Below are 24,051 nucleotides of genomic sequence, written 5' to 3' on the forward strand. Positions count from 1 at the left end.
CTGATATGTTCAGACTAAATCTCAGGAAAGAACAGAACGCAAAAACAACAGCATGCTCTGTGTGAAAGTCGCAGTGTGGCACAAAGCAATATATGTTCATGTAGTAACATGGCAAAGCAGAAGACAGTCTGCCACAGGCTCATGCTAACATAGGGAAAAAGACAATGGCCACGTGGACCACGTGACCGGCTTTTCAAAGTTGAAATCCATTATCTATTTTGCAGACATCCCCCAGTACTTAGGAGGCTGTGTCCGGATCTTTTTTTGTGGTTTTGGGAGTGTAAGAGTGGCTGCTCAATCAATAGTAGGCTGAAACCCTCTTACTATCCAATGCCACTCCCTGGCTTCTTAGGCATTGACAGGCTCAAAGTTTTCTGAAACAAGGCGCTTACTTTTCTGATTTCTGGTGTTACTACTTTTGCATTTTTGCTCAGTTAATTGAATACTCACTTCCCATTTCCAGTAACTCATGTACATAAAATGTCAAAGATGATTAGTGTCTCCTTAACCCAACTTAGTTGTCTGATATTTATACTGACTAATGCCCCTTAACTCTGCGCCACCCTAGATATTGCTTTCTTAGTGGCGTCTTTGAGGATTTAATGGTTATAACAGGGGACTGTGCCATAATAGTCTCTTATATTGTTCTAAACACTTTCAGTCTCCGGATCAATGCCAAGCAGCCTCGGTCGGTAGTAGGAGTTTCTGCAGGGCGGTGACGTGGGGAGGGGGAGGGGCAGGGTGGGGGGAAGTAATGTATGGATTTCGGAGTTTAACAGGTAAGTAAACATATAAATAAATAAAACAAATTTTGCTGTCTGCACTGCGCGCAACAAAATTTGTTTTATTTATTTATAGGTTTACTTACCTGTTAAACTCCGAAATCCATACATTACTTCCCCCCACCCTGCCCCTCCCCCTCCCACGTCACCGTCCTGCAGAAACTCCTACTACCGACCGCGGCTGGCGCCAAGCCTCCCTCATCAGAATCCATCATTGTTCCCCACCTTGAAGTTGAATACGTGCTTTACAATGGACTTGTATGAGAGTCTTTTAAAACAAAACTGTATCAATTTTCCACCTTAAACTCAAGAACCACTCCCAACCAGCATTAAAAACGCCTCCAATTACTTCTTATCACATGCATATAATTGTAGAGTCTCTGTATAATTCAGAAGGCAGTTGGAATCAAGAATCATGCCTTTATTAGCTTGCTCTTTACTTGCTATAGAACAATCTTTGCTCCTAACGACAACACTGATCACAAGTATCGTTATCAACATGCGTGCCCATATGTGTGATACAGCATTGAATATTTTAATTAGTGGTTCCTACCACGATTTTCATATTTTTTCTTTGCACTGTATATTACAAGTGTTAAGATAATTGCAGTTTAGAGGCTCCCAAATATGTTGACTGTGACATTTTAAAGGTGAGCTGGCCCTCCCTGGATTGGAAGTGATATGGCAGCTGTAATTTATAAAATGACGTCTCTTGTTTTGTTTTCAGTATTTCCATATGACCCTCTAATCTATAAAAGATGATAGTACTTGCTTAATAGGTCTTTCCTATTGAAATGTGTCATTTTAATTCTTATTTCTGATAATACCGCTGTAATCTTCTGGAGTAAACATTCCGAAATGTAGGATCGTCTTCTTGTAAGTGTTAGGTTCTAGAAGAGATATTTTTCCATTTGTGGATCTGCAGAGGATCTTTCTGGAACTGTTTGCCATTGAAATTCAATGACTAGATTCTCCTGTTTCAGGGGCTATGTAGGATCGCCGAGACTTGCCGAGTGGAAAGGGATTCTCATATGTGAACATATTACACCTATACTTTGTGACAATGTGGAGGCCAGGTTCATCTTCTCAAGAAACCATTGCAGCAACGATGTACACGGCTGGAGCCTTGTGTTGCTGGAGTGCATTTTCCAGCTTTGAGAGATGTGAGGTTCCTGCCAAAATCTAGAAAGGACATTGGAGCTGTGATTAAAATCTCCCTCTGTGGGAGAGACAGCGTGGACATCTTCTAGGGTCTGCCCCTTAAAAAAACCAAGTCTGGACTAAATCTGCCCATTGAAGAAGTGTGCCAGCTTTTCTGTATTCAGATGCCTATGTAACAATTAAGTTTACAACTTCGATTGGAACTGCATTTCGTTTGACTATTAAAATTCCCTATACGTTTTAATTTCTTTCAGCGTGTGGAGAAACACTTCAAGAATCTACAGGAAACTTTTCATCACCAGGCTTTCCAAATGGGTATCCTTCCTACACACACTGCATATGGAGAGTTTCTGTGACTCCAGGAGAGAAGGTAGTATGAATCGTATGTCGATTCGCTCTTGTGCTCTGCTTGTCACTGTATTTTGTTGCATAAACACACATACTTCTTATATTGTAAACACAACAAGAATAGTGTTAATTTCGTTAGCAATTATGAAAACTATCCACAGCTAAATATATAGTAAATTGTAGCTCTGTATTTTGAAAATGCTTTCTTCAAAATCTTTTATTTTATTTCAGCAATATAATTCGATATCAAATATGTATACTAATCACAATTATGTGTAATACAATATTGTTAGTCATTTTTCTTAAGTTAAGTTCATTGGTTGCTTGGTTATGTTACTGTAGGGAGTGTTATCTGTGGATAACAGTGGCACTCCGATCTTGTGGCTCTACAAAACCACATGGATTCAGCATACAGCTCAATATCTTCATATTGCTGGAATATCCACAATATAAAGATGAAAATCATGTGAAAGTGTCAAAAGTTATTTTTTCTCTTTTCTCAAATTCAGGTGATCAGACGATGTGCGCTCTAGATATGTGAGCAAATATTTACATTCCCAAAAACTTTATGTCGTTCCAACTAAAAGAAGGATTCCTATACTCTTCTTCTTATGGTTAGATGTGGAAATCAAGCCCAGTTTTGAGAGTCAAAACATTTAATTTCCCTTCCAGCAGTATCAAAAGCATAGCATCGTTGTGGAACACTTTCAACACTGAGGCAAAAGGTTTATCTATATGATGCCCTTGAACAGTTGTGTTTCATAATTTGTAGGTCTGGTGTAACCACACAGCTTCACCGGACCCTATGTGTTTTCTAGAAAAAGAGCTTTAAGAACCAGCACTGACAGAAGAGCTGAAGTTCCGCCCACATGTTAATCATCCTCTCTCCACGATTTTGAATAGGCACAAGGGCTGAAAAATAGTTCCTGTTTTGCCTTTTGGAAAACCTTATGCTCCATACAGTTGCCTAATGTGGTTACAGTGACAATCCAGGGATCATGGCTTTGGGCTTGATTGATTTATTGGGAAATGATATGTCAGGTGTCATAGATATGATCTGTTATCCATGAAAAGTTATGAAAATCGCAGTAGGCCTAACTTATTTATAGCGCACAACATAGTTTAATACCATGAGGCCTTGATGAGTGGATTGTTATTACTCTGTGTTAAATCCTCTAAAACAATATTTTTTTAATGCTTGCGCAGATTAACAGAATAGCCAAGATCTTTTCGGTGGGTTATTCCCTCTGACAAACTCTGGCTTTAGAAGATTTGTACTGTGATAATACTTGTTCGGCATTCTATATTCCTTTGCCCACTGTAATTTTGCTTTGTGGATCTTTTTTGGATTCACATGTTGTGCATTATTCCTCCATCTACTGGTTGGGAACTTAATTGTACTCTTTGAGTCTTTTCTCTCTTTTTTATTGGGGGTCATCTGTTGCCACCATTTGGTGCCTTGGCGATCCGTCTCCTGATGTGAGATGCCCACCCTCCAACTCTGTGTGCATAGTTGCCAACTTCAGATTTATTCCCGCTGTTAAGTATGCAAGCTACTGCTGAAGACTCTCCGAACTTCAAAAGAAGAAACAGGAAAAAGAGATGGATTGTCAAAGAAAACATCAGCCTGTACTTATTACCATAGTGCAAAGAAAAGGAGGATAACTGATATCCACAGAGAAATACTGAACAAATAGGTGGGGTACGTGCGGGACCAACAGGGAGGAGGTCAGATAATGCATAGCCAAGAGGAACCCTAAACAGGGGATATGGAGAGCATGCCTTTTAGGTTATACCCATAGTGCCTCCACAAGTTTTCCCAAAGGGACAAATACCAGGTGTGTAACCTCTGCCTACTACAGCACAATACTGAGGGCTGCGAGGCATGCATTAACATCAAAGCAAAAATGTTTTGAGCCAGAGATGAAACAGAGACAGACACACTACGCCATGCAAGTGCAGAAAGACAGCTCATCATTAAAAGACCATGGTCTGTTGAGCAAGGAAGGGGATAACTTTGCCATGAGGGCTGAATTAGAGTTCCATGACCCCAATAAGGAGGTAATCGATGTCAACCGAGAACACAAGAAACACCCAGAGAAGCGTAAATAGGTACGGCAGAAAAAACAGGGGCAAAGCGAGCCGAGACCCCTGGACTCAAAAACCCAAAGCACTGCCTGGGTGCTGAAACACCAATCAGCCGAAGACAAGAGGAGGTTAAAGAGCCTCTCATGTCCCACACCAAGGACACTGCAGGAGGCTTGCCCTCCGAAAAGACGTTGGTGTTAAAGTATGAGCGAGGACGAGAGAGGCCAAAGAAACCGTACACACTGAAATGCATATGCCGAAAAAGAGGGCATTGAGCGGACTCGATGCGAGGAGTGACATGATTGAGCGGAAAAAGAGATTGCTCGAGGCTGAGATGGGAGCAATCCTCCAAAAGAAGAAGGATTTTGATGCTTCTTTCGGGATTTCCATATTCCATTGCAAATAGTGAGATTACCGGCTTGCACAAAGATCTGTCAGAGCAGCTATTCGAGCACTACCCTATTGCTTTATAGGCCAGTCTGACCCAGTAAGAGGACCTCTTCCATGAATTTGTGCCTCATGCAAGACATCATAAAACACAGTTATCCTAGCGGGACTCTGGTTTCCAAAGAATGAGGATACATGATAGTTGCCAAGTAGATTACCACTCTCTGCGACAAACCTGATGTCCTTCATTCCTTTCATAAACATTCCTATCAACTTTTTTATCAATGACACCACACATTTCACAATTGCATCAACCTATCTGTTTCTCATACAAGGATTTAGGAGTTAGATAAGATTAATGGGAATTAAATCTATAGAGAGAACACAGCCTTGCTTGTTCCCCTTATGATTCCTTCCACAGACAAAAATCTTCCCACCTTACTGTCCTTCACCCCCAGGTCCCTTGCGCCATACTTGTATTTTAGTATGTGTCCACTGATGGTGCTACATAATTAAAATTGCTTTTTTACACTGCTATAATTGTTTTATTTTTTGCGGGTGTGGGATTCAGATGTAGTGAACGGTGTATCCATTAAATTGGGACAGAACCTGCATTCCAGGTAGGGCTCCCAGTTTTATGGTATTATAGTTTTTGGCCATTTCTGTCTGTATTGATCCATGTTTATTTTTTGGCCATTTTATCTGTATTTATACATATTTATTTTGTGTTTTGCGTATAAATGAAGTTGTAAACTGTACATTTCTATATCCTTTTAATTGATAGATGCGCACTTATACTTTGATGTTTGTCGTGTTTTAGCTATTTAAGCTGCAAAATATTACATAACAATACATCCATTGGTATTATACCATTAATTTCTTATTTAAAGAAATGTCATCCTGTTTTTTTATTAACCATGCTGTTCATCTGCTGGCCTATAATTTTGAAAGACAGCACGGAGAATCACTTAAAAGAAGCACAATTTTCTGTATTTATCCAATTTTAAAAATAAATACTGACAGAAAACACATTGTTTTCTGTCTGAATTTATCTGTAAAAATCCGTAAAAACGGAAAACAGGGAGGTAAAAATCTCTCACATGGACTTCCGATTTGCAAAGAATGAAAAAGCTGGAATTATTTCTGCACTGACACCATGTAGTAGTATAGTCAACAGTATTTTCCAGGTAATGTGAGGGAAGGTATGTTATTCTAATTAAGTCTGCAGTGGCACTACAGGATTTGCTTAGGTAGCCAATACTTTTTTAATTGTGCTGACAAATGCTCATTAATTGTTTTTCTCCGGAGACCTGCGGCCATCCTGTCCCCTTGAACTGTTGATCTGCCTTGTCTCCAGCAGTCCTCATTTCTGCAGAGTTGCAAAAGATACAACTTAAGTATTCAGACTCATTCCTCGCTGCTCTGGTTTCTCTTTTAACTCGGTGTCTCCAACCCGAGGTCCTGCTTGGTAGAGATGGAAAAAGAGTGTCAATTGCCATGAGTACAATACGGAGCTGGAGCGGTGCGTTTCTGTTCCAAGGCTTCATTTCCTATCCACTGCTGCTTCTTTGCCCTTTACTGTGGTTAATGCCAGCTTATCTCTCCAGGAAACAGGAGCCATGAACACAATCCGCTGCAAGCCTCTCTAGCCAGCAAATAAACATATATTATGTTTTCTTCGTTGATGTTTATAGCAACATTATGAGTATCACTGCATCGAAAAGGAAGCAATAGTCATATCCCAGTCTCAGTGATAGAAGACAAGAAGAAAGTGTCCAATCGAATAGGAGCATTATTGACTGTAGCAGAACTGCAGCTGACCTCCAGCCTCTCAGAAAGGACATCTTGTTGTACAGGATGCATACAAAGGTCAGATTTAGCAACAATTTTGCCTGTGCAAAGTCACAAAACGCACCTTGGAACTGTTGATAAGCCATTTACTTTGCAACGGAATACTGTTTTTGTGCTGGAAAGCAGTCTGTAAAGAAACACCCTTAACATTGCTTTGCATTTCTTTGTATCAAGGGGACGTCCCATGGATGGCAACTGGGCACTGGCGTTCCCTGTTTGCCACTATTAGAAGGGATTGTAGATTGTTTTGCCAAGTGTCACTTTTTATGTATTCAAGTTTTTTTGATTGCATGCTTGCTGGCTGCCTTTTGGAAACACTTACATAGTTGTAGTTGTGTTTGTTATGGTGACAAGCCAACAGTTAAGGCTACAGACCTCTCATCCAAGGTTTTGATGCAAAGCACTACCTACTAGGAATATTAGATAGGGCATTGTGCCAAAACATGCAGCACTTTGGGGCAGGCGCTAACAACAAAACATATTTACATTTTTCCAAACGTCTCCAAAATTGGACGTGTGCTACACTGTTCAGCACACCTCCAATGTGGGAAACGTTTTAGAGTAGCTCTATGCAAAATACTTTTTACAGGAACAGTACCCTTCCAGTAGAAACCCCAAATGCGAGCCATCACACACATAAATTGTAACTATGGTGCAAGTGTGTGCATCACGTTAGCCATCCTGTTTGAGCTCCAGTGTACAGGATGATGGTAACAGCGCCATATGCTTGTACATATGGCTCTGAGATGTGCTTTCTCCTTTATTCAATGCACTGCAGTTGTGCAGCGTTCTGCTCCTTTTTAATAAGCATGCCACAAAATCTTATTAAAATTAGGTAACAATATCCTAAAGCGATATATTTATAATATACTGCATGTCTGCTTTGCAACCATTCCTGTCCTGTATCTTTCACTCATGCTATATTAGCAATAGCCGGATAAAGATTGTTAGAAACCTAACAGCTGCAGATGGATAGCTATGAGTTTGTGCATAGGAGATGTAAATTAATGCAAGGTCTGTTGCTTGGAACTTGCTGCAAACATCACTTGTGCATAACATGACTCAGTACTGAGGTTCATACTTCAACTCCCAACCAGTAGAACACCAGGAGCCATGATTGCAGAGTGGTGGAGAAGGAGGGCATGGCCTCCAATCACCTCTCAGCACTCTCCCTGTGTGGTACTTACTAGAAGTAAAAGGGGGGTTGTTGGCCGCCAATGGGACTTCATCTCCCATCCAGTACTGTGCCAGGAGGCGCGTTTGCAGAGTGGTGGAGAAAGGGGGCATGGCCTACAGTGACGTGCCAGTCTGGCATTTTTTATTTGTATTTATTTTGACAGGGGGCCACGTGGCCCCTCTACCCTGGGCCAATTTGAGCCCCAGGGACCCCATCCCCTGGGACCTGGCCTTTTTTGAATGGAGAATGAGAGCTGCGCGTCCGCCCTCCTGGGAAGATTTCGGCACTGGGGACCCCATCCCCTGGGGCCCGACCTCTATTGTGGGTGCCCTGGTCCCAACCAGGGCACCCACTCACCACTGATGGGGACCGCAGGAGGAGTTCAAGGCCCCCGCGGTCCCTGCCAGCTCCCAGCCTCCTGAGGGAGCTGGCATTGCTTTGACACAGAGGGAGCTGCTAAACATGCAGAAACATGCAGCTCCCTGTGTGTCAAAGCAATTGTCCTCAGTTTCCCTGCCTGCATCTCTGTTGCAGGAAAACAAAGAACACCCCAGCTCTCAGCAAGCGGGCACACAGTTCCTGCTTGCTGACAGCAGAGTGTTTGCTGTGACTTGGAAGGAGCTGTCAAAGCTCCTGCCAAGTCTGAGCAAACCGCTATGTCACGGGGTGGGCACCTGGGGATGTAGCAGGGGCCGGCCCTGGGGGGTTGCGGTCCCCAGGGCCATTAATGGCTTCAGGAGGGGGCTTGTGTGGCCCCTTCCTTTCTTGAATTTTGCCCTGGGGAGGTGGTGGTCCCTGGGGCTGCGGGTCGATGTGCGTGGCCGCCCCCGCATTAAGTGAAAGTGAAACCCCGTGGAGGTGGCAGTCCCCCGGGTTGGGGGGATCCGAGAGGCCCCCATTTACAAAGTAAATAAGCACCAGGGGCCATCGTCACCCTGGGCAGTGGGGGACGCCGTACGTGCCTCCCCCAATTCATTTATTAAGAGACGCCAGGGAGGTGGTTGTCCTATGGGCAATATTAATGCCCCGGGAGGGCATGTGCACCACCCCTCCCTATATAAATAATGCCCCGTGGGCCAATCATTAATGAAGCGTGCTTCGTTTTTTTCTTAAATATAATATTTTGATGTAATATTATATTTTATATAATATCTAATAATAATATACCATATTCTCTGCAGGAACCCACGGATTAAGATGGAATATTTGTTTACAAAAAATGTTTTTGTGGCCCTGCGGGGTCCCAGTGGGATTCCCCCCCCCAAGAGGCCTAGAGGGTCAGGGTATATCTACCCAGCCCCATTTTCTTTTTTTTAAATGCTTTTTTCTGGTACTCGGCTCCTGGTTTGAGGTGTTTTCAGCCAATCAGATCTCAGCACGAGATCGGGAGGGGTCCCAGATCTTCTGTGTCCTTATATATACACATTTGGATTTTCCTTATTTTTTAAAAAACTGTTGAACGCATTTACACTAATTTACAAAAAGATCACTTTCTGGACCACCAACTACTTTTCTGCCAAATTTAGTGTAATTCCGTTCAGCAGTTTGGGCTGTAGCTTTTTCTGAGCCTCTGCTTGAAGTAGGACTCCTCAACTCTTAAGACAGCAGCTGGATTGAGCGTCAAACTAATTTTGAAAATTTCACGTGGATTTGTCAAACGACGCTAAAGTTATAGGCAAATGAAAAATGCTCTTTCTATAGAAACTAGGTCCTAACATTAACTACCTGCTGGTAACTATCTCTATATCTATATACATATATTATATATATGTATATATGTATATATATATATATATATATATATATATATATATATATATATGTACTTTTAATTAGATATAAAATAAAAGTATATGTGTTCTCTCTCTGCTGCCCTTTGCATGTACCCTTTATTACCCTGTACTTTACCTACTTCGGATCCCTAAAAATGCTATGCTACTCCATATCATTACCCATCTCTGAACCCTAAAAACCCCTTTCTACCTCTTACCCATCCCTCAACCCTTAAAATACCCCTTCTTCACTGTATGCTTACCGATCCCTGAACCCTAAAGTGCCGTACAACCCTGTACCCTTACGCACTCATGAACCCTAAAAATTCCTTTACATCCCTTACTCCCTGTACCCTTATCCATCCTATAAACCTTAAATCCCCCTTTTCAATATGACATTATAAATATGTCATTTAAAAAAAATACTTACCTGCTTGGCAAAGTACTGTATGGTAAACAAATAAAAGAAACGCCTGCAGGTGTGGTAACATCCTGCAAAGTAAAGACTATGAGGTAAAGGCTTTAACATTGTTCTTTTAAGCAGACTTCCCCAGAAAATGTCTGCATGTTCCATTATATGTAAAAAGATTAGTAGCAAAACAGTGTGCCTCTTCCATTCATCATGATTTGATATGTAGGTAGATGGGCGGATAGGGACATGCTGCAGAGGCGGCAACTGTTACTCACACAATAAATGTTGTTGCTTTGATTTGTACCTGGTTGTGTTAGGGGCCTACATAATATGTTCTGTTGGTGTAGGGTAGAAGATACTTTTGCAACTGTGGTCTGATTTTTTGGGACATGGCATTTAGGATCCGTGATGAATGTTTGTGAGAAGAGCTATAATTGTTTCTGCTGGGTGACTGTCATATTTCCTGGAGTTTAATTTTCTTGGGCTCACATAGATAGCTCACTGTAACAGAAATCTGTGATCTGTCCTACAAATTCTTTTGGATATAGTAAGTGCCACTGGATGTATGCAATGTTGCAGCTATGGCGTTATTCCACACAATCAAGGATTTGCAGCGTTTTCCACATAATCCATTATCTGCTTCATCATCTGCAGAATTTAAACCAAAAAAATGGTTCTACCTCAAATGGTTCTAAAGTTACTAAAAACACAGCGACACCTGGGGGTCGATTCCGATCCGGTAAAAAGCGCTCCGAATCATCGTACGGAGCGTTTTTTTCTCTGTACGAATCATACCTGTAAAGGTCCCGTACGTACGACGAAGTACGATTCGTACCAGGAGCCGTACTCCGTACGAGTCATACAAGACACCGTACGACTCTAATCTCCGTACGATTCTCCCTCGGAACCCGCTGTACGCGTCATCTGTACGGTTCGCGGCTGGTTTTTACGACCCAGCAAGTACGATACGTGTTGGGTACGCACCGTACGACCCTTTTTCTACGGGAGCTGAAAACAGCCGTAAAAGCAGAGTTCGAGCCGAAACAGGTACGGAACGCCCCCCCGGGTACGGTGCGTACCCCCCATGATCGCAGGGGTACGCACAATACCCCTGCGATCATGGGGTGTACGAGCCGTACCCCCATTGTACGATCGGTGTACGGCTCGTACACCGATCGTACATGGGGTACGGATTGTACACCGATCGTACATGGGGTACGGCTCGTACACCGATCGTTCATAGGGTACGGCTCGTACACCGATCGTACATGGGGTACGGCTCGTACACCGATTGTACAATGGGGTACGGCTCGTACACCGATCGTACATGGGGTACGGCTCGTACACCGATCGTACAATGGGGGTACGGCTCGTACACCGATCGTACAATGGGGGTACGGCCCGTACACCGATCGTACATGGGTACGGCTCGTACACCGATCGTCCAATGGGGGTACGGCTCGTACACCCCATGATCGCAGGGGTACGGTGCATACCCCTGCGATTATGGGGTGTACGGACCATACGGTGTGTATGTGTTTGTGTGCTTTTCCGTACGACTCGCCCTTACCTGACGTGGACCGTACGAATCGCGTCCTCTTATACCGGTCCGGATCGTACTCGTCGGGTCGTACGTCATGTGTACGAGTCGTACGGTAAGTGTACGAGTCGTACGGTTCACGGTTTCAGCCTTGCAATACGTACGGATCGCGACGATTCGGACGGATTCACAGAATACGGATCGTACTTCGCGACTTGGACGGACGGGTACGATTCGTACGGAGAGGGCTCCGGATACAAATCGTACAGACGATTTTTTCCCCCAATCGGAATTGACCCCCTGTTGTTGTGCAGTGGAAGGCCCTTGGGAAAGGTTGACTGGTCAACTTTCTGTTGCTTGTTGCTATATTTGGGTGTTTTAACTGGTAGTAATGAGATTCACTGTGCCCAGAAGGTATTAATGTGTAAAAATTACAAAATACGGAAGTAATACTATCAAAAAACTCACTGCATTATGCCACATAAATTGCGTTTTTGTGCCACAAAATTTAGTCAATCCTGCCGCATAATTAGGCTCTCGTCTACCGTATATTTCCAGCAGCCCTGGATTTAGAGGTGTCTTTAGGAGGAAGGAACATGCTGAAAACAGTACAAGCCTTATAGTCATTTATACATAAATCTACATAGCAGTTATTTAGTTAGAATAGAACTAGTTAGGATGCCATCTTATGGGCATCTTATCAACATTTCACATCGGGCAAGGACCAATGTTAATATGCCTTCATGTTAGTGTCCTTGATCGACCCAGTTCTGCTGAGCATCAGCATTTATCTCATCCTACTGCAAGCATAATATTTTTGTGATAGGAGATGCAGTTGTATATTACTGTGGGGCAAGCTGTGTACTATGAAGTTAACTCTCATGTGGAGGTGGGCCAAATCATTCTGAAGATGCAAAGGTGCTGGGTTGTAGAGAGTGATTTGCTTTGCAGTCTTTAAGATAGGCGAATACATATTTGAGGATGAAGTTAGCTGCTGGAGTACAAGTGAGGCAGCAAATGCATAGCAGTGTATAAACTGCACAATCCTGAAGAAAAAGAAACCAGAAATGTAATTGAAGGATAATTGTAGAACAAATTAAAAGTGGGGTGATCCAAATTTGAAGCCAGTTAAATATAGCTCAGTACAATGATGCATGTACTATAGCTTTTCATGTAGCAACATTTACATTTCCTAGCATAAAATGCTGTTTGAGAAAACCGTCCCCAATGCAGTTTACACAAAAAAGTAGGGCTTTGCTCTGGTACAATAATATATACGTGGGATGCCCACTCAGAGGCAAAATACAAGTAAAATAGACATAGTAGGAAAAATAATTGCAAGGTCCAGCCAGAATCAATATCAGAAAGCATGAACAGGAACTCTGTTCCTTAATAAGATATATGTGCTATCCACCCAAAGCACGTTTTAAAGAACATAAAGAGTAACACAGTTATGAGTAAAATATTTGGGGAGAGAGTTTGACTTAGCTACCTTGTTTCCTGGACTGTTCATCAAAGTAAACAATAGGCGGTATTCGGACAAAATATTGAGTAAAAAATATAGAGAAACATTGAGTTTGTAATATTGTGAGCCACAAATATCATGACGCAGGGATAACATTGGCAATTTTCTAAGGTAAGTAATATCTATGTCAAAAATATCTATGTTAATATTATTTGCAACATTATCTGTTGTTAATATTGATGTTAAAAATATCTATCTTAATGTCGTTTACAAAATGAATGTTGTTTGTAAAATAGTTTTTTAATTATTTTTATGTATTTTAGTATATTTTTTAATTATATATTTTATGCATTGTATAATTATTGTTAATGTTTTTAATATACTTTGTACGTTATTTGTTTTTTATTTCATATTTTTTTAATTGTTCTTGTTTGTGTCGTTGCAGCTTGTCGGTTTTATAGGGGTATAGGGTGGGACGTAATTTCATTATAATTCATTAATAGTTAATTTGTAATTATTAATAATTATTTAATTGACAACCAATTATATAGATTGTGTAAATAATTTTAGGTGCAGGTTGTGGGCCTTGTAGGAGTATAGGGTGGGAAGTAAATTAATTATAATGTATTAATAATTATGGTTGTAATTATTATTAATTATTTAATTGATAATTATGTAAATTGAGTAATACATTTAATTTTTAAGTTATGTTTTAGGTTTGGGTTGTGGGGTTTGTAGAGGTACAGGGTGAGAAGTAAATTCATTTTTAATAATTATTAATTCATTTGTAATTTTTTATTAGTTAATTGATAATTAATTATGTAGATTGTGTGATTCATTTATTTTTGTAAGTTATGTTTTAGATGTCGGTTGTGGGGTTTGTAGGAGTACAAGATGGGAAGTAAACTAATTTTAATGAATTAATTTAAATGACTAATTATTCAATTGATAATTATATAAATTGTGTAATTAAGATTTTTTTTAATGATATGTTAGGTGCAGGTTGTTGTGTTTAATCATCTAAATTATGTAATTAAATAATTTTTGTAATTTTTTTTCGCTGTGTGGTTTGTAGGGGTACACGGTAGGAAGTTATTTAATTATAATTAATTAAGTTAAATTACTAATTATTTAATTGATAATTATGTAAATTGTGTAATTAAGATCTTTTTTAAATTATATGTTAAGTGCAGGTTGTTGAGTTTTCAGGGTTACTGGATGGGAAGTTAATTGAGAAATACTTTTTTGGTAATGAGTTATTACTTTATTTTTAATTATTTCATTAATAATTATGTTATTTGTGAACTTATCTTATTTGTTAATATTTTAGGTGTGTGTGTAGGACTAGGAGAAGTTATTTAAGTAATTATAAATTACAAAAATATTTTTTTTAATTATCTGATATGTTAATTGTGTCATACTTTGTTTCGATCATATTTTAATTATTGACCGTTATGTTTGTGGGAATATAGTGTTTTTGTAAATGATATTAATAATATTTGTATTACTCGATAATAGTTATTACAAAGTATAATATTTATGTTCTTGTTTTTTTTTTAAATGTTCAAATTAAGACTTTGAATTTTTACATTTGGAATTTTATATTTTGGGGTATTTATTGGAGTTGTTAAAATATGTTATTTGTTTGAAGTGAAGTACTCTCTCTGCACTGTACCAGTGAATGGAGTGGGAAAAGTAAATTTTACCCCTTTTGAGTCTAACGCTTTCCCTACTGTTGCACCAAATGGTGTGGGAACAGTAAATCTAAGCTCTCCTGAGTTCAATGCTCTCCCTAATGTTGCACGTACTGGAGTGGGAATAGTAAATGTAACCGCTCCTGAGTCCAACGCTTTCTGTACTGTTGCACACAATGGAGTAGGAATAGTAAATTTTACCCCTCCTGAGTCCAACCCTTACCCTACTCTTGCATCTACTGGTGTGGGAACAGTAAATGTAACCCCTCCTGAGTCCAATACTTTCCCTACTGTTGCACACGCTGGTGTGGGAATAGTATATGTAACCCAAGTCTAAAGCTTTCCCTATTGTTGAACATGAACACAATGGAGTGGGAATAGTGAATTGTACCCCTCCTGAATTCAACACTTTCCCTACAGTTGCACCTACTGGAGTTGGAATATTAAATGTAACCCCTCCTGAGTCTAACACTTTCCCTACTGTTGATCACGCTGGAGTGGGATTAGTACATTTTATCTCTCCTGAGTCCAACGCTTTCTCCACAGTCACACACAGTTAATTGGGAATAGTAAATATTACCCCTCCTGAGTCCTACTCATTCCCTACTGTTGCACACACTGGAGTAGGAATAGCAAATATTACCCCTCCTGAGTCCTATGCTTCCCCTACTGCTGCAAACAATAGATTGAGAATAGTAAATGTACCCCTATTTTGTGCCCAATGCTTTTCCTACCCATGCACATACTGGAGTGAAAATAGTATATTTATTATTCTTGGAGTTTAATCGTTTTTTAGGACTGTTTACATATTTATTCTTTTTATGTTTTTAATTTTATATTTTTTTATATATATATATATATATATATATTTATGTAATTTGTAACATTTATAGTGAAATGTATTTTTTATATTGTTTACTGGTCTGTGTATAATTAAATTCGAAATATTTACTTTTTTTGCTGTTTGTTTATTACATTTATAAATTATTTGCATCTGTGTATGTAACAAAAAATATATATATACACAATTATATTGGTTTATTTAAAAAACATTAGAACATTAAAATATAGATTATAATGATTTAAACTGTTTTATATTAAGTAAGTGTATATATAAATATACCCACATTCATATATGTGTGTGTGTGATTGTTTAAATACGTTTTGGATTTATATATGTTTAAACACTATTTAAACATATTTAATGTACATTATGTTAATGTTATATGTTCAAATATTTACTTTTTTAACTATATATATATATTTATTGTACATTACATTACATTAACATAATGTAAATTAAATATGTTTAAATAGTATTAAATGAATATACATTAAAATCATATTATTGCATATATATTTTTGATATTGGTGTAAACTGAGATATTTTTCAATATTTTTGTACTTACCATTATGAGAATAGAAAAACTATATTTTTTTATCAATATTTCAACAAGATATTTCTGTATCATGATGTGTTTGGTTTCAATATTGTGTCAGTGATCCAAATAGGGAGAGCAACAGATTTTTGCTAATGCCTTTGCACCAATGGAGTTATATTTTAAACAATAAACAATATGGGCCCGATTACGGGGGTGGGCGGACTTAAGTCCTTCCGCCATCGTTTCCTACTTCAGACCGCCCACCTACAAGGCAGCAGTCCCACAGTAAGAATTATGATGCGACCTCCACCGAGGCGGTCACATTGCCTTTTTTTTGTATTGCGGCGTGTGCTTGCGGCTGCAGCACACGCCGCAAGACAAAAAGGGGTCACCACACATATCCCTGTACTATGTGGCAGGCACAATGCTGTGCCTACCACGTGGTGCAGGGACAAATAGGGGGTGCCATAGGTGCCTCCCAGTGCCCACAACCTAGGGCCAGGTGGGAAAGGGGGCTTGGTACGGGCCCCCAATGTCTATTTCCGCCAGATTTTCCATGGCGGGGGAATGGCCATGGAAAGGCTGGTCGGGAGGGACATCGTAATCCCTACGGCGGTGCCTGGTAGGCTCTTCCACCAATGCAGGGATTGCGATGCCCTCCGCCACACCAGTGGGCTCAAGTAGCCCGTCCGATGCGTGGCGGTGGGTGTTTCAGACCGCCATCGCACCACCTGCCATCCTAATGCGGCGGGCAGTGAAGGTGGTCCCGATGGCGGTAAGACCGCCACCGACAGCCTATCGGTGGCGGTCTCGCCACCATCGTAATGACCCCCTATGTTTTGCTTTTTAAAAATGAAAACTAAATGGATACATTTTGGGGGGTTACAGTAGATTTAAAACCCTTTTATACGAGCAGGTTTGCAAGCATGAGGTATTTCATGCAGGCTTTGAAATCATTAGTTCCTTTGGGCATCATTCAGGGAGTGGTTGATGGGGTACAGTAACAGCAACATTTCAGTGCCAAAGCTCTTCCAGGCCCTGAGATGCCCAAAGAAAGGAGGTTATAATATGGTATTGCTTTTTACTTAGGACTCTCATACCTAGTGGAAACCGCAGAAAGTGAGTCACCTTGAGGGATGTTTTTAAGTCAGATATTAGAGGAAAAGTATTTTTTTACATTAAAGTATAGATGGATAATTGCCAAACCAATTTTTCTACACATCTGATCCCAGCATATTTGTCATTGTACTAATATTCATGTGTTTTCGTACACATATGCAGATCCTAAATCCTTGAATTTGCATCTTATTTCTTCTTTTTATACCTATCTTCAATTTGCTTCTACAAAAAAGTTTTGATTTAATGCTCTCTTCAGGAAGCAAAAGATATGTAAGGATCTGATGGAAGTATTAAGGTTAAAACCCATCTCTTACGACCCCTCAAACTTTTCTAACATCTTTTCTCTTCAAGCTGTCAAGCTTTCTATTTTGTTACCGATATTCTGAAAGTGCGTGGATGCCTATATAGGTTAAAATAATATAGAAATATTTTCAAATATACCATCATCACCAAATTAACTTTAATCGGTTTTACCTTAAAACCAGAAAAGTAAATTATCAGACAAAATATTTATCATTTATAATAAAAGTAAAAATCGCCTTCAATACATATTTCCAATTCTTCCCCCAAAAAATTACATTTTTAAATTGGACACAGTTCATATATCAACTAGAACTCTTCTCTCTCTCAAGAAAACAGGCAACTGAATGACAGACCTTTAAATCCAGTAAAAGCTAGTCATACTAGAGCACTTTCCAAGCCTGTTTGAAACTAAGCATCTTCAAAATAGGATAAATAAAACGGTTCCTTAGTGAACTATATATTGGACAAAACATAAAGTGCAAAGGATTCTGTGTGGAAACATTGTCATATCGACAAGGGCGAAAGTCTGAATCTTTTGACCATTCCTATGCAATGATCAATAAATACTGAAAGTGATTCATCCTAAATCTAGTAAGAAGATATCTATGAAAGCTAGATAGCCCAGCACATAGATATGGCTTGTTTGACAAAGTAGCTTAGATCATAAAAGTGTCTTACAGACTGTTTCGGACAGCATCGTCCCCGCGTTTCTCGCCATCTGTTTCCACTGAATAAAAGCTGATGTAGTGAAGATACCTTCAGCCTTAGTAATTTTGAATGGCTGGTTAAATAACTCGGCCCCGAAAGCCCTTAAATGAATCTCTATGAATTTCAGACAGGGTATTGAGTGCATTGGTGAGCTCGAGGCAGTCCCTCAAAATAAGAAGATTTAACACTGTATGAGGTTTGGACCAGGCTTTTAGCCACAGCCAGGGTTGGACTGGCCGTAGTGGGCACCGGGCATCTCCCCTGTGGGCTGCCAGGGTGGGGGCCGCTATTGGACCCCTGACGGGCCTTTTTTGTTAACTGGGGCTGGTTTTCGCGGCTGCTTGTAACACAAGTAACTGTTTTTCACGAGCACCCTCCCCCCCCACCCTCCCCCCTCCCCGGGGCCGTTCGGACACAATTGCCAAGGCCGGTTTGCGTTCCCAGTCCAGCCCGGGCCACAGAAGAAAAGGGCATAGCTGTACAATATCAGATATATAACAAATGCCCAATTCTTTGTGAATTGCTTCTGAGGTGACCTTATTTGGTAGGGATAACAGCCTTCTCATAAACGTATTCTCCTCTCTCTGGAGTGACTGCACAGAGACATATCCCCAGATGTCACATCCATAGGTGCCAATCTAAATGCACCTAGCTTTATATATTTTAATTAAGGTCTCTATAGATGTATGACCCAAGTGCTTAGCAAAGTCAAAGACACCTTGTACTGCCCTAGCAAGTGATAGGTGGTTATGTTTCAAATGCAAGGACGAACGCAAAGGTGTGTCAAACATATGCCTAAGTCAGAGAAGGCCCTTGCTTTATTTAAATAGGAACCCTTATTATTAAAATTCCTGGACCTAATATGTTTAGGCCTAATCACCATAACCTGCGATTGTTTTTCACATTAGTACATACATTCAGGTTATCCATGAAGTCACTCATTTTCCAAGAGGTGGCATGTTGGCCAATACCAATACAAAGGGGTTACTGTTGGAGGTAAGTCCAAAGTTATGGCATCAATTCAACAGCAGGTCTTTCTGTACCCCCCGCAGCTCCCTCTTTTGGATGACTCAAAGGGGTATCTATCCCTCTAGCTTCACGGCACATCTGGCCTGTTTTCTTTATGCCAACATTCTCCCTGGCAACCACTGGCCTCCTATTAGACGCATTATATACTTGTAAGCTAATGCTCAGAGTCAATATCTGATGGCTGTGCTTTGGGCCTTCGGTTGTAGCAATTGTACCCAAACGAGGACTTTTTTTATATCACTACCACATTGAATGAGTCCGCCAAATTAGAAATCACAGCCACAGTCTTAGTTAGCTTCTGATTACAGGAGGCAAAAGATTCTCCTACTAGGCCTTCAAATCTAGAAGACACTCCTCTACCGCTGCACGAGAATGACGTGCAGTGGCTAACTTTCCTAATGAAGGTTGCATCACAGTGTCTTCTTTATTCCTGGTCCTCATATCTCCAGGCGCGTCCCGTGCAGGTAAGAGCGGTGGGGTGAGGGGGGGAGTTGACAGACGCGACGGGAACTTAAAAAACGAAAAACAAAAACCACTTACCTTGTGCTCGTCAAGGTAAGTAGTTTAATTTTTTCTAATTAGTTTTCCTCGTCATCGTCTGTTGACTTCCCCTGCACCCCACCTCACCACTTTTACCTGCATGGGCCGCTCCTGGATACCTCCTGATGTAGTCTGTGAAGGCATTGGGTGTGTCATATCACCGCCAACCTCTGAGAAGGCTTGCTGTACCTGAGCCTTGATAGTCAATGAACTAGTTGTGAGGTCCCTATATTGACAGAAGTTCCCTTAGAAGCAGATACTTGTTTGTACATTGAGGCCACCAAAGCTTCGTCTTTATTTTTTTTCAAACTGCAGAAGGGCCAGTTGTTCCGCTACTATTGTGATTTCTTCTGTAATAGCTCCCACCTACGAATTAAGATAGTGAAGAATGGTAGTATTAGTACAAAGGTGTTTATGACGTGAGTCAAGGTTGCTCTCCGCTTACCCATAATGCAGGAACGATAGCAAATGACTGTTAGAGCCTACAGAGGTCTTGTCCAGGCACAGACGGGCTCAGACCTGCTCCTGGGCATGTTCGACGCTGTGGAAAACAGCGGAAAATTTGAAGGCGCCCGCTTCACTTTTCCTCCCACTAGCAAATAGGTCTGTGTGGCCCGTCCCCTCATGGCAGTCAGCACAGCAGTTAACAGAGAGGCATCCCACGCTACGGGAAACTAGCCAATTTGAAGACGCCCACTAGCAAGGAGGTCTGGGGCTTGTGGCCCATCCCCACGGCAGGCAGCACAGTAGGCAACAGAGATGCATCCTGCGCTGCAGGAAACTGTGGCAAATTTGAAGGTGCCTGCTCCTCTGTTCCTCCCATTAGCAAGGAGGTCTGGGGCTTGTGGTCCGTCTCCCCGCGGCTGGCAGCACAGTAGGCAACAGAGATGCGTCTACACACACATATTTGGAAAGGCACATAAAACAGAAACTGTTTGAACTTCACTCTCTTCTTAGTCACATCAACAGCATCAGTTCTTCTGGAAAACAAGCCTCCAAATGTGGGTTAAATATACATAAGTACTTCACAATCAGGCCAAATACACACACTTCAGACCACACATTCTTATTTACATTTCACGAGTAAGCATCTGTCTTAGGGCGCAAAATTAAATAACAATCTCAAAACATCCATACTGCGCACCTTTTTACTTTTTTAATATAGTAGTCAGTGTTCCATAACCGATTACTTTGCTGTTGGCAAACGCACTCATTTGTGACTGATTGCATTTGAAATGCAATATTAACTCTGGTTTTAGGTCAGTAATTACCTCATGCTGTCACCGGATTGCTTTATAAATAGACCCTTTAAGAAGCCTTGCTGAACTATGTTCTCGGGAGCTGTGAGAATGAACCGTAGTACACATTAGTGGTTTGGGAATAACTTCAAAATTGCAGTTCAGTGCTTTCCTTCTTACTAGAAGGCGCAAGGTCTGGTGCCCAATGCAGCTAATCGACAAGCACAGCTGATACCCGAGTCACCCCAGGGAGGATACAGTTCCAGTGTGAAATTTTAATTACTGTACAATAGCAAATGTTTCCTCTAGAGTTGCAGATTTATAGATTTACTTACAACCCGGCACTGAGTCAGACGGAAGTATGCAGCTCAGTCTTTGGATAAATACAGGGCCAGCTTTAGCGCTGGTGGAGCCCGGTGAGACAATGTTTTGTTGGCGCACCACAATGACCACCACCGTGGATTTCCTCACTACCACCCTTTCATAGTGCCCCTCAAGTCTACACAACCACTCTCTTCCAGATGCATTTAATTCATTTTATAGCACCACTTATACCAGTGTAGGGTGTCAGAGCACTTTACATCACACACACATTACACAGAGACAATCAATCAAACATGCGTAAATCAGTGTATAGGAACCATTCGATAAGACAGAGGACTACAAGGTGCAGGAGTCAGATGTCAGCTATACTGGTAGGCAGTATAGTTTAAGAACGCTTGGTCTGGAGAAGCACAAGCTCGGAATTTAAAACGTAACACCATGGTTGGGGGTTGTCTTTACCAATTAGAATTTATTTCTATCCAAATTAACCATTCTTTCAACTTTAGGATAAAGGAAGACTAGGGGGAAAAATCATAAGCTCTAATCTATACCTTGCAGTTTGCATGCAGCTCTTTGATCACAGTTCATAGCTGGGTTTTAAGTTATACACTGCAAGTAACAAAAAAAGAGCTCTCTGACAAAAACAGTTACCCACTGACCTATATACATTAAATGCAGTTAGTGATCTGCATGGTGCACGTTCTTTGCAGCAGGCTCTGTGATACCTTACCAATAGTCAAAACTTCCACTAGACAAAAACTCTGATCTCTCTCCAGTAGAAACATTAATCACCAGAGTTATCTTGACATTTTTATTGTTGGTGGGAAATTGCTGGAGGCAAAGAACGTAGCAGCAGGTGTTTTTAAAACAATGATATTCTTGCAAACAGGGCGCCCCAACCCGTAGTCAGCACCCGGTGCGGTGGCACCAGTCACACTGCCCTAGAGTTGGCCTTGGATAAATATGAATTACAGGGTGCTGCCGTGCTTAATTTGTAAAAGAATACGTGCCCAGGCCCAAAATTTCACAAAGAAGCCTGTAGTCTACGCTATTGAGTATCGAATGCCTGGGCATACTAAGGCTGTGTAGTTTTGTTTCCACCTCATGCGTCTTCAATCCACTACCAGACACTCTCTACCCCTTTATCTTTTAATCAGGCTTTCATCCTTCCAATGTCAAAAAAGTGACTCTCCCACTGAGTGGGGTAAATATAAATATTATTAGCAGGACCATTGGAATTAAGAAGCAGGTGGGGGCCAAATTATGTGTAGGGTTGAGAAAAATATGTGGAAAGAGAGGAAAATTATGCAGAACATTTTGTAATAGTAGTACTTCATTATTTTGTAATTTTTAGGTTTCGCCTGGCGTAGCACTGCGCAGCAGTGCTCGCGCAGGCGAAATCTTATGTTTATCAGTACGGGGCTTTGTCCCGCCTCTCTCTTTCATTGGCTAGCTCCATAAATGGAGGCTAACCATTGGAAGAGAGATCTGGCCGTAATTGTCGGAGCAGATTCGTGGGCGTTCCCTAGATGTTTTCGCATCCCGCCTCTTTTAGAACGTCATGCGGCGGTGGGCGGATCTTTTTTTTTTTGCCAAGGTTTGTTTTAGTTATTCCTCCGAAGATGGCGGCAGGGCAGTAGCTTACTTGCGAAGCTCCACAGCCTGCTGCGGCCCCGGTTCGCTGCGCCTTCCTGCGAGGTATCCGTCACACCCACCCCCTGTGCCTGTTATTTTGGGTTTGTAATCTCGAACACTGCCGCCCCGCAAGCCCCACGAGGACCATGAATCCACAAGCCTCCCTCTCCAGAGAAGCCTGCAACCAGGGGCTCAGACGTCTTGCGCACATAAATCATCAAGTGCAAAAAAAGGTGATCTGCTTGGAGAAAGTAAACAGTAGCTACGCTCCGCCATTGTTTGCCACTGCAAGATGGCTTTATGTGTTTCGTCTGTTTGCAGCCATCCACAACATGTGAGCTCTTGTCGCAGCCCCCTCTCCCCCACACTGTATTGTAACAGAGCAGCAGCCGTTTCAGTGCCTTGAGAAAGGGTATATTTAAAACGACTCTAAATGTGGCTGCGATAAACTTGCAGCAGTGGTCTGGTTGTACCCCGTGCTTTAGGTATTGTTTCCACCGCGGCACCATGTTGTGACCTGCCTGCCCATGTTTCCGTTCAGACAGGATCAGTGCGTGTTTTCATGTCATACGTGTGTGCTGAGGATCTGGCAGAAACGTTTTACAAGTTGTGTTGTGATCACAAGTTTCCACGCTCATTGGAGGGGTGTGTACACTACTGTCTTCCAAGGTGTTTACCTGTGTGCTGCTCTTGTGACTTTTGTTAGCATGTGTGCAAATATTATAACACTGAAGCTAATCACCGGCGTGTGGTTTCGTCCACTTTTGATCGTTTTGAGGCTTCTTTCTGATGTAAAATACCCCTTCTGCAGTGGGTTGTTCTGTAGGGTTCTGGTTCATGGACTTTGCTCCTGTGCTCTCGAAGAAGGTGGGGTATTAAATTAGAGGTTGTAAACCGAGGATATTGTTACTTGAACATACTCTGCAGCTCGAACCTGATTGGGAGCCTGCTTGCGAAGGTGCCTTCGTGCTAATGTAACATTTACAGGCTCAAGTCAAGAAGTAAAATGGAGTTTTGCGGCCCCGCTTGTGGCAGTTCTGAAGTAAAACAATTGATTTACACGAGTCTGTGAAGAGAAATGTCTGTTGTTTGGATT

The 24,051-nt window shown here is 41.2% G+C and overlaps 1 protein-coding gene across 1 annotated transcript in view; it reads left to right on the plus strand.

The window, feature by feature from the left end:
* TLL1 (tolloid like 1) overlaps positions 1-24,051 on the plus strand; it is a 363,446-nt gene that overhangs the window by 205,653 nt on the left and 133,742 nt on the right. Inside the window, exon 9 of the mRNA XM_078677025.1 lies at positions 2,198-2,313. Within this exon, the coding sequence (XP_078533151.1) occupies positions 2,198-2,313 (116 nt within the window). The remainder of the gene's footprint in view (positions 1-2,197; positions 2,314-24,051) is intronic.

The sequence above is a fragment of the Lissotriton helveticus genome, chromosome 2_1 (genome assembly GCF_964261635.1).
Source record: "Lissotriton helveticus chromosome 2_1, aLisHel1.1, whole genome shotgun sequence".
Taxonomy (NCBI): Eukaryota; Metazoa; Chordata; class Amphibia; order Caudata; family Salamandridae; genus Lissotriton; species Lissotriton helveticus.